The sequence below is a fragment of the Nilaparvata lugens genome, chromosome 2, assembly GCF_014356525.2.
Source record: "Nilaparvata lugens isolate BPH chromosome 2, ASM1435652v1, whole genome shotgun sequence".
NCBI classification, from domain to species: Eukaryota; Metazoa; Arthropoda; class Insecta; order Hemiptera; family Delphacidae; genus Nilaparvata; species Nilaparvata lugens.
The window spans coordinates 71,334,561-71,348,316 of NC_052505.1; the positions used below are offsets into that span (position 1 = coordinate 71,334,561).

The following is a 13,756-nucleotide window of genomic DNA, read 5'->3' on the forward strand; positions in this document are numbered from 1 at the left end:
GTTGGTAATGGATGCTCATCAATCTATCTTCCCATGAAGATGAAAAATCATAATCTTATCAATAAACTTATCTTGATAAAAAACAATAAGAAAGAAAAACTATAAAGTTACAGACAGATACATGCTTGACCATGTTACATATTATTCGTTCCCATGCAGTAGTGAAATAAACAAGTCTTTGATTTAACTTCCTTCGAATTAATAATTATTTGTATTATTCTCATTAGATACTAAATGATTATAAAATATTAGCGTTTTAAAACGCTAAATTGGTGACGCCGCACAAAGCAAATCTCAAGACCCGGTTGCACAAAAGCCTTTTAAATTTTAATCATGGCTTAATGCTACGAGAGCCAATCAGAGAAGGCTTCTCTTGCAATTAATCACGGTTAAGATTTAACAGGCTTTAATGCAATAGAGTCTTAAGATTTGTTTTGTGCGGGGTCACCAATTAAGCGTTTTGAAACGCTTTTATAATCATTTAGTACCTAATAGCCCAGTCAATGAAGGCAAAAAATAGGCATTTGTCGGAACTAATTAGTGAAAAGCTGAAACTTTGCCCAATGTTACATTAGTATAAGAGAAGTTCCCCTACAAAAGTCCCCGACCCTACCCCTCTTGCTTCTCCCCCCACCCCCTTTTTAAGTTAAAATGTCGATGTTTACTAGAAGCTCGATATCTCAGTAAACAATCATCGAATAGAGTTGAATTTTTTTTAGAAAGGTTGCTAATATAATGGTCTACAATAATGGATCTATGCTTTTTCACGATAAAAATGATAGTTATCCTGATATAAACAAAAACATCTAAAAAAATGAACTTTTTTCAACTAGACTCATTTTTGTTTCCCAATTTACTTATTTGTAAGCAATTTTATCGAAAAAAACTATGAATGAAAGTTTAAGATCTATTCTTTCTCAATCCAACGATATAAATCTTGCTTACAAAAAATCGGAAATGTCGCTCTGGGAGGGGGAAATAGCAACGCGCTACACTTTTACGCTACGAGCTACGCGGTCCCCTCACATCAAGCTCGCACAAGCCATGCGTCTATTTGAAAAACGAGAGATTCTCAGTTATATTTTATTCTTCAATACTCATAGTTCAGATTGATAGAATAGTTTTTATGTTCAATAGAAAAGTAGCTTGTTTTTGTGGCTTTAAGTTCATAAAATTATATTTTTAGAGTTTAAGAGAACCATTGTGACTAGATGTTGTATAGAATGCATAATATGGATATTTTTGAAGATACAAATGCAGAGTGAGGCTCATAGCATAACTATATACATATAACTATATTATATACAAAAGACTAAGTATTTTGTATGCTACATTTTGACAATACAGTGGTGAGCTGGGCCCATAGAAATAGATGACATCTATTATTATGGCTGGGCCGGGCAGTAGGGGTGCGGCGCTAACGTTGCTCCTCTCAATATTGTTTTTGTTGCTAAATAAAGAAAAGAAACTCGTTCTTTGCATTCTCGTATGAGTGGCATTCTCATCCCTCATGTCAGTTTCAGAGGGAAGTTTGCCAAGTTCGGACGTGCGTGGTAGACTTTTCGTAGTGAAGCAGGTGGTAGATTTTTCGTAATTTTTCGTTGTGAAGCACGTGGTAGATTTTTCGTAATTTTTCGTAGTGAAGCACGTGGTAGATTTTTCGTAATTTTTCGTAGTGAAACACGTGGTAGATTTTTCGTAATTTTTCGTAGTGAAGCACATGGTAGATTTTTCGTAATTTTTCATAGTGAAACACGTGGTAGATTTTTCGTAATTTTTCATAGTGAAACACGTGGTAGATTTTTCGTAGTTAGTGCATTGATGGTGACAATTTTTTCACACAGTTCGATTATGAATTTATTTATTTGTGATCCCTTCTGAGTGATTACACACAAAAATATAGTTTTGTAGAAATATCAGTTCGGCGTGATGTGCTCCTGTTACTCCAAACAAGTTTGAAACAATTAGTGATGGATGAATCGGACTTAAATTGTTTAATTTGTGGTAACAAACTAGATGACAATATTGTAGTTGTAAAGAATGGAATCAATGCTATTTCTGAAGCCAGCAAAAAAAGAAGAGACAGTTTACATGAAAAACTACGAGGAAAGAGTACTATTAAATTACACAAGTTATGTAGGCAACAATACACAAGACCTTCGAGTATTCAAGCAGCTATAAAGACACTAGATGAACAAAATGAACCCAGTACATCAACCACTGGAGTTACTCGTAGAACCCATCAGGACAATTTTGATTTCAAGTTGTGTTGTTTTATTTGTGGAAAATCAGCAAATTACAGCTCTAAAATTCCAACTCAATATAGAAAACCATTTCACGAAGTAACGACGATCGAGTTCAAAGAAAGTTTTTTACAAAAGTGCAACGTTAGGAGTGACATATGGGGTGAAAATGTAAAAGCCCGACTTCTAAGTGCAATAGACTTAGTAGCAGCAGAAGCGCGCTATCACAAACATTGCTACACAGAATTTACTAAATCTAAACCGATTGAAACACAAAAAGGTAGACCTCAAACCAAATTAGTTCTACATTTACCAAAGTATGTAACTATATAGAAAACAATGATGAGTGCCAATATACTATAAAAGAAGTTCAGGATATTTTTAAATCTTTAGCTGATGATGATGCTGCTTATTCTGACAAACACTTAGGAAAGCTTCTCCAAGAGCATTTCAAAGAGAGACTAACATTAACAAATGTTTCTGGTAAAAAGAATGTTTTCTGCTTACTGACAATGTGCATAAATTGTGGACAATTGGTATAGAAACAGGGTTCTTGATCTAGAAGAAGAGAAGAAGAGGATTGTTTCAGCTGCTGCCTCAATAATAAGAGAAGACATACAAAGGAAAACCTATGACTTCAATTCGTATCCAGATTTGGAAACAATTAAATCAGGTGGAAAAAATCTCATCCCCGAGACTCTTGAAATGTTCATGTCACAGGTTACAAAGAAGAGGAATTCAATTGAATCACAAAAAGTCAATAAGAAATGTATTGTTATAAGTCATGCTATAATATCTGCTGTGAGACCAAGATCATTCCTTTCACCTATACAGACAAGCCTAGCTTTGACTTTACATCGACTGTATGGTTCTAAACATTTAATAAACATGTTGTCTTCAATGGGAGTGTGTGCATCATACAACGAAGCTTCGACTTACATAACGTCACTAATCAGTGCTGGCTCCCCAATTATTGAACCTGATGGATTTCTTCAACACGTTTTTGGCAATGCCGACGTAAATATTCGAACCTTAGATGGACTAGGAACTTTTCATTCCATGGGAGGCATTCAGTGCATCACACCAGGTTCTTGTGTCCAAACTCAAACTACTGTGAAGAGGATTTCAAGTGGATCATTTCAAAACATTGAAAGTATTCGTGAGTATGTGTATCCAATGAAGAAAAGAAATGCTGGTCTGTCTAACATGATCATTGAAGACTTGGATAAACTGAAAGAAATTGGAAGTGTGTCATGTTTACCTTCAGAATATTTGCATCCCCTCAACTTCGTATGGCTTTCTCATGTACACTCACAGCCTGGGTGGAGTGGATTTATGACCAACCTAATGACAAACTCAGCAGAATGTCAAACAACATACATTATGGCAGTACCATTTATTAATTTGGATCTCAGCAATATGTCAACCATCTACACAGCATTGCTTTTTGCAGCTGACCAAAGTAAGAAACAAAATCAAACCTGTATTGTTACATTTGATCAGCCTCTTTTCTTAAAAGCTATGGATATAGTAGGTGCCTCTGATAAAGACAGTAAAATATCGAAAACTGTTGTCCGTTTGGGAGGATTTCATTTACTGATGTCTTATATGGGAGCTATTGGGAAGATTATGGAAGGAAGTGGTCTAGAAGATCTCTGGGGCACAGTGTATGGAAAAGCTACAGTAAGTCATATGATGAATGGGCATGCTTATGACAGATGTCTTCGAGCATTTACACTAACAGTAGCAGCTCTAATGAACATTGCTAGAGAGCAGTTTCCTGATATCCAACACTGTTTTGATGAAGTTGATGAAGTATGTAGAAAAATTATTTCAGGAGAAATGTCAACAAAACATGCATTAGAGAACCCCTTGCTATTAGAAAAACTCAATCAATTGGATGAATGTATGAAAACCATTGAAAAGACAAGCAGGACAGCTAAGTTGTGGCTGCAGCTTTTTCACACTATAGATTTAGCTCTTAATTTTGTGTATGCTGAGAGGACAGGAGATTGGATTATGCATTTAAAATGCACAACAGATATGCTTCCATATTTCCATGCATCAGGCCACTTGCCTTATGCAAAGTCTGCACATATTTATGCCCAAGAAATGACCAAAATAACTGAAAAACTCTCTGAAAAAGAATTAGATCTTTTCATCAACAAGGGATATTTTACTGTGAAAAGAACAACAAGATACTGGTCAGGAACATGGACAGACATGTGCATAGAGCAATGTCTGATGAGGCCAATGAAATCTGTAGGAGGACTCACTCATGGAAGGGGAATGAATGAAAGTACTGTGAATAAATGGATTCTTGGGACACCATACTTCATAAAGATTAATGAAGCATTAGAGGAGTTCTTAGACATTTCTATTACCTACAGTGAACAACATGTTGAGCTGAGAAAGTCAAGAAAACTCAGAGACCAAGCTGATATTGATAAGTTCACCACATGGTTCAGACAACACAATCCATTAAATAAGGAATCTGGAGAGCTAGTTTCATTATCATCTGGTTTCATCAGTGATGAGTCAGTCAACTGTGACCAAGCCTATGACATAGGTTGTGCTGCTATGAAGACAATGGTAGGAAAATCATTTGGGAAACTGACATTAAAAAGAAAGGACATGGTTAAGACCCAACTAGCACACAAATTAGTTAAAGTCAGATCCAAAGAAATACCAGTCAACTCTCAACAGCTCTTCAATAGAATACTCTGTGTGTGTGATAGCTCTCAAAAATTGAAATTGTATCTTGAATATGAACTGTCTTCACATCCACCATCTCTCTTCGACAATGTTTCACTAAGAAAAGGAACAAATCATCTATCCTGAAAGTGTTTCAAGATGCTGTAATAGAGGAAGAAGAAATTGATCAAACAAATTTATGTGTGATTATTGATGGAGGATTTCTCCTTCATTATGTTCCCTGGCCACAAGACTCCACTTATGGAAATATCATACACATTTATCGAAAATATGTTGTAGAAAACTTTGGAGAAAATGTAACGGTTGTATTTGATGGCTATCCAGAAGACTGTACAACTAAACAAGAAGAGCAGAATAGAAGAGCAGCAAAAAAATCCTCAAATGACATAGATTTTGATAGGAACACAAAATGCTTAACATCAAAGGAAGATTTTTAGGCAACAGAAGAAACAAGAAGAAGCTTATATTTTCAGTTTCTGAAGAGCTTATAAGTTCAAATATCAATACAATTGTTGCAAAAGACGATGCTGATATTTCCATTGTGACGACTGGAATAGAGGAGCTGAAGAGACACAAAACTGTTATGTTGTATGGTACAGACACTGATTTGTTGATACTGTTGATAGCTCTTGCCCCTGAGAATCAAGAAATCTACTTCTGCAAACAGATAACAGGAAGATTGCATGGAAAAGTGTTCTACAGCATTTCAAAGATAATAGATAAGGTGAAAAATACAAGGAAGCTTTTACTGTTTGCTTATGCAATAACAGGCTGTGATACAACTTCTTCTTTTTTCGGCCTTGGAAAAATAAAATCTTTAGAAATTGTTCAAAAATCAGAAGAAGCTCAAAGACAAGCATCAGTGTTCATTTGTGAAAATTCATCTAAAGAAGAACTGAAAAGAAATGGGAGATTTTATTCTGAATTTGTATGGCCAGAAAAAGCACACAAGCCTCAATGAAGCACGTTACTTCATGTTTACAAAACTAGCAAGAAAATCAAAACTCAGATCTAATTTTGATCTTGCTAAGCTTCCTCCAACGTCTGAAGCTGCACATCAACATATATTTAGAGTGTATTTGCAAGTGCAGACATGGCTTGGAAATAGAATGGATGCTACAGATTGGGGCTGGAAGATGGAAATGGTGAAGAAAAATGGTGATCACAAGAAAAGTTTAAAACCGGTACAAAGCACCAACCCTTTGCACCTGATGACCTTCTGCACCTTGTGTCTTGTAGCTGTAAGACATCATGTCTTAAATATTGTGGTGTCGGAAAGTGGGACTTGATTGCTCTGCCATGTGTGAGCACTGTGATGGTCTTTCTTGCGAAAATAGTCCTAATATTGATGAAATTATTGATCACGAGATTGAATTGGATGTCAAGAACAGTAAAAGAAGGAAGAGAAGAAGAAGAAGAGAAGAAGAGAAGAAGAAGAAGAAGAAGAAGAAAAGAAGAAGAAGAAGAGAAGAAGAAAAGAAGAAAGAGAAGAAGAAGAAGAAGAAAAGAAGAAGAAGAAAAGAAGAAGAAGAAGAGAAGAAGAAGAAGAAGAAGAAGAAGAAGAAGAAGAAGAGAAGAAGAAGAGAGAAGAAGAAGAGAGAAGAAGAAGAAGAGAAGAAGAAGAAGAAGAAGAAGAGAGAAGAAGAGAAGAAGAGAGAAGAAGAAGAAGAAGAAGAAGAGAAGAAGAAGAAGAAGAAGAAGAAGAAGAAGAAGAAGAAGAAGAAGAAGAAGAAAAGGAAATGAGGAGGAGGAGGAAGAAGAGAAGAGGAAGAAGAGGAGGAGGGGAGGAGAAGAGAAAGAAGAGGAGGAGGGGAGGAGAAGGAAAAAGAGGAGAGTGATTTTGAGAGAATGACTATTGTATATAGTGTGAATATTAATTTAAGTGGTGGGTGGGCGGTCCGTGATGGTGTTTGACACCTGCCGTTTGAGCCAGTCCGGGACACGGCGGGTCCATAGGTGGTGGATGATGGAACAACCCTAAATGAGGGTTAGGAATAATCCCCCGAACCAAAACTGGCTCTCTTTATATGCTTTTGAAATGCTTCTACTGCCAAACACTGAGATCTAATTTTGGGGGTTGAGGGACCCCCTCTATCCCCCTTCTTCATGGTTTAATGAGCTTGGTAGTATCAAATTGAGCTAAGCGCCCAAAAATACATATAAAACAACTGAAGAAAGATTTTCCGTCCGAGTGAATGTGTTAATCATATAACATGCAATAATAATGATGATAATGAAGGGTCGCGTCAAAGCGTAGCGCGTTGCTATTCCCCCTCCTAACGCAATATTTCTTATCGTTGGTATGCTAAATTATACATCGTTGGATTGAGACAGAATAGATCTATAACCTTTGTTGGAGGCTTTTCTCGATAAAATGGCATACAAGAAAGTTAATTGAGAAATAATAAAAAATTTAGTTGTAAAAATGCAATTTTTTTAGATATATTTATTTTTATCAGGATAACTGTTGGGTTTATCGTGAAAGTGAATAGAATCATTATTCTAGACTATTATATTACCAACCATTTGAAAAAAAAATCAACTCTATCCGATGATTGGTACCTGAGATATCGCGTTTGTAGTAACTACCTGTTTTTTCCAACTTCAAAGGGGGGTGGGGGGGGGAAGCAAGAGGGGGAACTTTGGGGACTTTTGTGTACAAACTTCTCTCATACCAATATAACATTGGGTAAAGTTTCAGCTTTTCACTAATTAGTTCCGACACAAAACCTTTATTGACTGGGCTATAATGAGAATAATACAAATAATTATTAATTCGTATTAAGTTGAATCTAAATAATTGAAGACTTGTTTATTTTACTACTGCATGGGAACGAATAATAATATTAGTAAAAAGAGCGTCAATGAGTGGATTAAGAGGAAATATTTCTTTACCTTAAATATAGCAATTTAATTTTAATTATCTTATTTTCATTTTATAGTCTTTTCTCTGCACAGTATTTGTTTGATTTTTTATGATTCTGCTGTTATAAAGTTTCTATTGTAATTATTAGTTAAATTCAACCGTAACTTTCTGCATTATTTCGAAATATTATGTTTTTCTTTTACTGTTTTCAACTCACCAGCGGGCAAAGATTTTCTTTTTGCTGGTGATGCCTAGATTTTATATTTTATTTAGATTTTATTCAAGTATATGTATGAGTAATTATGTTTATTTAATTATATTTATAATGATATGTCATATTATCAAGATTTTGTAATATTTTTTGAATATTCTAATTGGCAATAAATTTAGTACCTAATGAGAATACAAATTAATAATTCGAAAGACGTTATATCTAAATTAAATAACAGACTCTTGTTCATTTTACTACTGCATGGAAACAAATAATATGTAACATGCTCACGCTATGTATCTGTCTGTAACTTTATGATTTTTCTTACTTATTGTTTGCTATCAAGATCAGTTTATCGATAAAATTATGATTTTTCATTTTTATGCTAAGATAGATTGATGAGCATCCACTATCAACATAATCAGGGGGACCTGGAACTTGTAAAAAAATCTAAATGGTCCACATATAGACATAGAGCTATAGGCTACACAAAAGACAAAGACATACACATAAATCAACTAGAATTGAACAAGGCAATTGGTGCAACTCACAGCCAGACTAGCGGCCGACTGCACAGAATGCAGCCTGATGACAAACAACACATCCTTGTGCTTCTCCATCTTTGCCGACAAATCGTTGCCCGTTTGCGGCGTGGACTTCTTTTTGTTGGACTTTTTCGCCTTCTTGTGGCCTTTCTTGTTGCCGTCAGGGCCCACTTCGCTCTGCTCCTGCTTCAGCTCCTCCTCCTCCTTGATAGACTCCTCGAGCACGATCGTCCAGAAGTCGCCCTCGAAGTAGGGCAGCTCGGCCGCCGATCTCAGTTTGTCCTCTACATCTTGCTTCAACATGTCCTGCAATCGATATCAAACCGATCAGTATAGTATTATTAACATTTATCAAAGTTAGACATTCAAGTTATATATAACATCAGCAGGTATTACTTGTTGCAAAAAACATTTACTAAAAATTACCAAGTATAATAAAAAGTAGCCCCCACTGTATGTGAATATGTGTCAGGATGCCACTATTTTTGGTTTAGTTCAACGCCTCGACTGGTAACATGCCGAAAAAGGTAGAGTTTCTGGTAATACAACTTCATGCTAGTCATTTGATAAAAAATACATTGAAATTAAAAAAGGAATATAGATTACCTACGGTGTAAAAAATAAATTTAGACATTTATTGTCCATGAAAATAAAAGAAGATCATATTGAAAAATTGTTCATAACATTGATAATAACAACAACAATACTATATGTATTCTACTGAAGTTAAATAAGAATTGAAACATATTGACACTTCTTAAACGGATTATAAATAACTAGTGACGTCCTGGGTTGGAGAACTCGCTCAAGAACTGTTGTATTGTAATCTTTGAAACCCGCAACTTTACATTATACAGAGTTGGTGGAAATCATGGAAACACAAAATATTTCTTCTACAAGAATAATTTGACAGTAGGTTTCACTGGGGTTCCTTATGAAATGAAATACTACTATGTCGCTTCTACATATTTGTCCCTCATATAAATCCAGATTCATGATACATGATTTCGATACAGAGTTCCAAGAGAAGATGAATGGCGGAAACCGCACGTTGATATCTCAACCCGTATCTGTTTTTTTGACGTAAAAGTTGTAAATTATGTTGTATATTAACCAGCTGAAATCATGTGTCAGCGCATGAAGGTCTGTATGTGTGATAGCTTCCAAATAGCCTCAGCTGATGTTATGAATGAATAAATTAATGGGAAAACTGTTGTAATTCCATGCAATGAATTTTTCAGCTGACTAAATGATAAATCACAACAGATTATTCTCTTATACACTTTCAAAGTTATTTTTATACCCTGAAAAAGGACGAAGGAGTGAGTCAATTTTGTTGTCCAACGAACTTGGCCTGTAGAAAGTTTCGAAGAATACGTGTTCAAAATTTGAAGCTGATTGATCAATTCTTTCCAAAGTTATTGTACAACCAGACGGACAAAGACTTTGGTCTTCAGTAAGTCAAAAGTGAGAACTCGCTGACGCTCGTTCAATTATATATTGCTGAACTCTGTACGGTAATTGAATTTTGATCATGTAATTCACAAACTAGTCAGAGCCTTGTAAATAAATAGAAATCTTCAATATCGTATTTCTAGGTAGGAGCCAAATTATATCGGAAAAAATTGAATCGATCATTGACTAAGCATTGTAGAAAGAAATTATACAATTTTTTGAAATAATGAACAGTTTTTATTGTATAATAAATACATATATAATATTATTACATAATTAATTTTATAATATAATTTATATATTATATAAATATATAATATATACGTATATATTAATAATTAATTGTATTTTGTACCTTGTAATCTATGACAATCCTCTCAACAATTCCTTTGTTCAGCATTTTCTTGTACCAGTCCTGTAACCTTTTCGGTTCAGGTATTTTTTGTTCTAATGGATGACAGTGGAATATGCAATCATCAGCTCCTGATGGAGCACATGCCCATATATGAGCCATCGTATACCTACAAAAAACAAGAACAATTTACAATCTTAAATTAATAACCAATTAGACAGATAACCAGTTTTTTTTGTAAAGATCAATAAAAATAAAATTTATACTGAGTGATGGACTATTCTTTTAAATTCAAATTATTTAGGTCTTTCAAAACTAAATAACAACCAATTGTTGTTGGAACATTCTCCGGTTGAGATTAATGAGCTTTTTATTATTCTTGGATGAATCACCCTGACAGTCACTTGTTTCAATATTCTTTCACTATCTTATTAATGATTATAATAGCTCCTTGGTGTCTGGGTGTGTGTATGTGTGTTGGTGTGTGTACGTGTGCGGGATGAATTAAGATAATTAAACTTAATTCAGATAAGTATTTTAATTTGAGTTTATATATAAGCATTTTTAGTTGAGTTCTGAATGTATTTGACTCATGTTTGCAGACAAGAATTTTCTTAAACAAACAGTATTGTATTTGTTAAAACTATTCTCCATCTTCAAACAATCTCTTTTATTGATTTTTTGATTTTGTATTGTCATGTTTCTCTGCGCGGTAGTCATTAGTTTGTATCTTTGCAGCTGGAGCGCTAGTGGTCCACTGCCGACCTGATACTGTGCATTTTCGTTGCATATTTTATTTATCTTTGTTCTAGTTTTTGGATATGTTCTGAAGCCTTTGTCATTTATTATTGTATTTGTCAATTTGTTGTTCGGCTTCCGGATATTTTTTGCATCTTTTTAAACATCAATTTTATTGGTGATTTCTTGATCAAGGTAGCACCTGCTTGCTATCCATTTCCTGTCTTTACTGTCTCATCGTTTGACTGTCTACCAGCATCTTCGTGTGTGTCTCCATTTGTTTCTACTTTATTCGTGAAAATAGTTTCACCTCACCCTGTTTGACTTGTTTTAATTGTTGGAGACATTTTATCGATTCTTTGGAGCCATCAACCTTGTAATTCGGACAATTGGTTCATTTGTTATTTCAATTTTAATTTGTCAACGTGTTCGGAAACTTTGCATGTGTGTGCACCTAACTTATACAGTATATAAGTTACAACTTGAACTCTCATCTCTCGTGAAAATAGTTTCACCTCGCCCTGTTTTACTTGTTTTATTTGTTGGAGACATTTTTCGGTTCTTTGGAGCCATCAACTTTGGAATTCGGACAATTAGTTCATTTCTAATTTGTCAACGTGCACGGGAACTCTTGTGTGTGTAAGTTACAACTTGAACTCTCATCTTTCGTGAAAATAGTTTTCACCTCGCCCTGTTTGTTTATTTCAATTGTTGGATATTCTCGACTGGTTCTGTGGAGCTATTTTTAGTTTTTTCAAGACTTGAACACTTGTTTCAGTTTTACATATTTTATTTCCATTACGGCATTCTCAAAATGGCTGCTTGTGTGCGTCACCGCGTCTGTCTACAAGTTTAAATTTGTTTTACATATTGCAGACTCTTGTCTTTCATCGAGTGCTAACCTTGTTTAGTATTTCTTTATTTGCATTGTGGGACTGAAAGTTTACCCATTATTCATTCTATTGATATTTATTGTGATATATTGCCAATATCACTGATTAATGTGACTCTCAATTGTAAATCGCATTTTACGAATATTGCAACTGAATATTTCCAAGACTCAGGAAATATATCCTTCGAAACATTGATTAAAAACTCTTCCTCTACAACTGGCTGCTGTTTCATCGGCATTTCAAACAAGTTGGAATCTTGTTTCTCTCCTGATGTGTCCATTTGAGCTATTGGAAGCTCACGCTGTCCTTGAAGGCCCTAGACCAAACCGGGACCTTGGCTCTTGCATTAATGTTCTGCAGCTAAGTATTTTTGTATCATCTACTTTGTATTTTTGTACTGCCCTAATCTATTGTTTTTATCTTTCAGGTTAGGAATTCATGGTTGTTCATAGTCAACTCTACTTTATTTTGAGTTATTGATCGGCAAATTGCTCTTGAGAATTGTTTGTCAGTTCTTTGTAATCAATTCATGAATGTTCTGTGAACATTGCAATTATCAATCCTATTTAATTCTTTGTTATTATTCTTTTGATTATTGCTAAAGCTTAGTCTCTGCATTTTGCAATTTGGCTATTTCAGTATAGACTACTGTTATTCATATAACCTTATGGTTAATTTCAACCTACCTGTTTTCTTTGTTGGTATCTAACCAATTCAAATGTTGAAGCGTTGCAATTCAACATATTTACATCTCAAATTTCCTAGGTGTTGTTTGTTATTAGAAATGACAATTGTAGGTTTAAACTAAAGACTACTTATTTTAGACTCTGGTATTCTATAAACGTTTGTTTAGTAGCCATTTCATTATTCCATTTTGATAACCAGATAGATTATTTTCTATGTGCATTGCTGTTATATTCATAACTTTTTACTGTCACTCATTAATAATTAAAATTCAAATTATTACTATTTCAAATTGTTATCAGTTCTTGCATTCAGATTACTGTTTTTTATTTACTCTGTTCTTACTAGAAGCATTAATACCGTTTTCAAATTTACTTCATGTATTCAATTTTATCTCTTGTTCATGTGTTTTGACATTCTTTAATGCTGATTAAAGTTTTGTATTTTACTAACCTACTTTTTCATTTGGCATTTCACCTTAGCCTACATGTAGTTGATTAGTTTTAACACTGAGTTGCCTAAAACTGTTTTGCATTCATTCCAGTGCACAGGTTTTTGAATGCACAACGGTTCTTGCACTCATGTGGAATTTCAGTCAGGTGTCAAATCAATCAAGACACATTGTTTCTCTTATTTCAGAATTTGATTTATTCTCTCCTATTTATACAGTCCACTCTTTTCTAAGACTAAATTCCACAGTATTCAATGATCTTTAATATCATTCGTGTAACGGAATTTGTTATTTAAGTGTTGTTGTCATTGAATAAAACTTGATTTGATAAGGAATGTGAACTTGACCGAAGGTTGGCTATATGAATATGATTCATAAAAAAAATCGACGGCAGTACTCACACTAGAGTGACTCAAATCCAATGACTTCAGTCGTGGATACCAGACTTTCCGACCTTTCAACTTGACTTATTCAAAATAGTGTATTTAAAAGCTTATTTTGGTGAAACTTTTTTCAATGGTATAAAATGAAAAAAATGTAATACTTTTACAAAACAAGTTTGAACGTGTTCTCGTTTATATTCATGCTAATTCACTTTAAATC

The 13,756-nt window shown here is 34.3% G+C and overlaps 2 protein-coding genes across 6 annotated transcripts in view; one reads left to right on the forward strand and one right to left on the reverse strand.

Annotated features, from left to right (window-relative positions):
* The window catches only part of LOC111054230 (histone acetyltransferase p300), a 68,731-nt gene that overhangs the window by 12,351 nt on the left and 42,624 nt on the right, over window positions 1-13,756 (reverse strand). For all 5 annotated transcript variants that reach the window (XM_039421612.1, XM_039421615.1, XM_039421614.1 and 2 more), the window contains 2 exons: window positions 10,391-10,556; window positions 8,587-8,886 (listed from right to left, as the gene is read on the reverse strand). In XM_039421612.1, coding sequence (XP_039277546.1) covers window positions 8,587-8,886; window positions 10,391-10,556 — 466 coding nt within the window. The remainder of the gene's footprint in view (window positions 1-8,586; window positions 8,887-10,390; window positions 10,557-13,756) is intronic.
* On the forward strand, window positions 3,491-5,052 carry LOC111061263. The gene is made up of 2 exons (XM_022348960.2): window positions 3,491-4,835; window positions 4,978-5,052. Exons 1-2 carry the CDS (start codon window positions 3,579-3,581, stop codon window positions 4,993-4,995), a joined length of 1,275 nt encoding a protein of 424 aa, XP_022204652.2. The 5' UTR covers window positions 3,491-3,578; the 3' UTR covers window positions 4,996-5,052.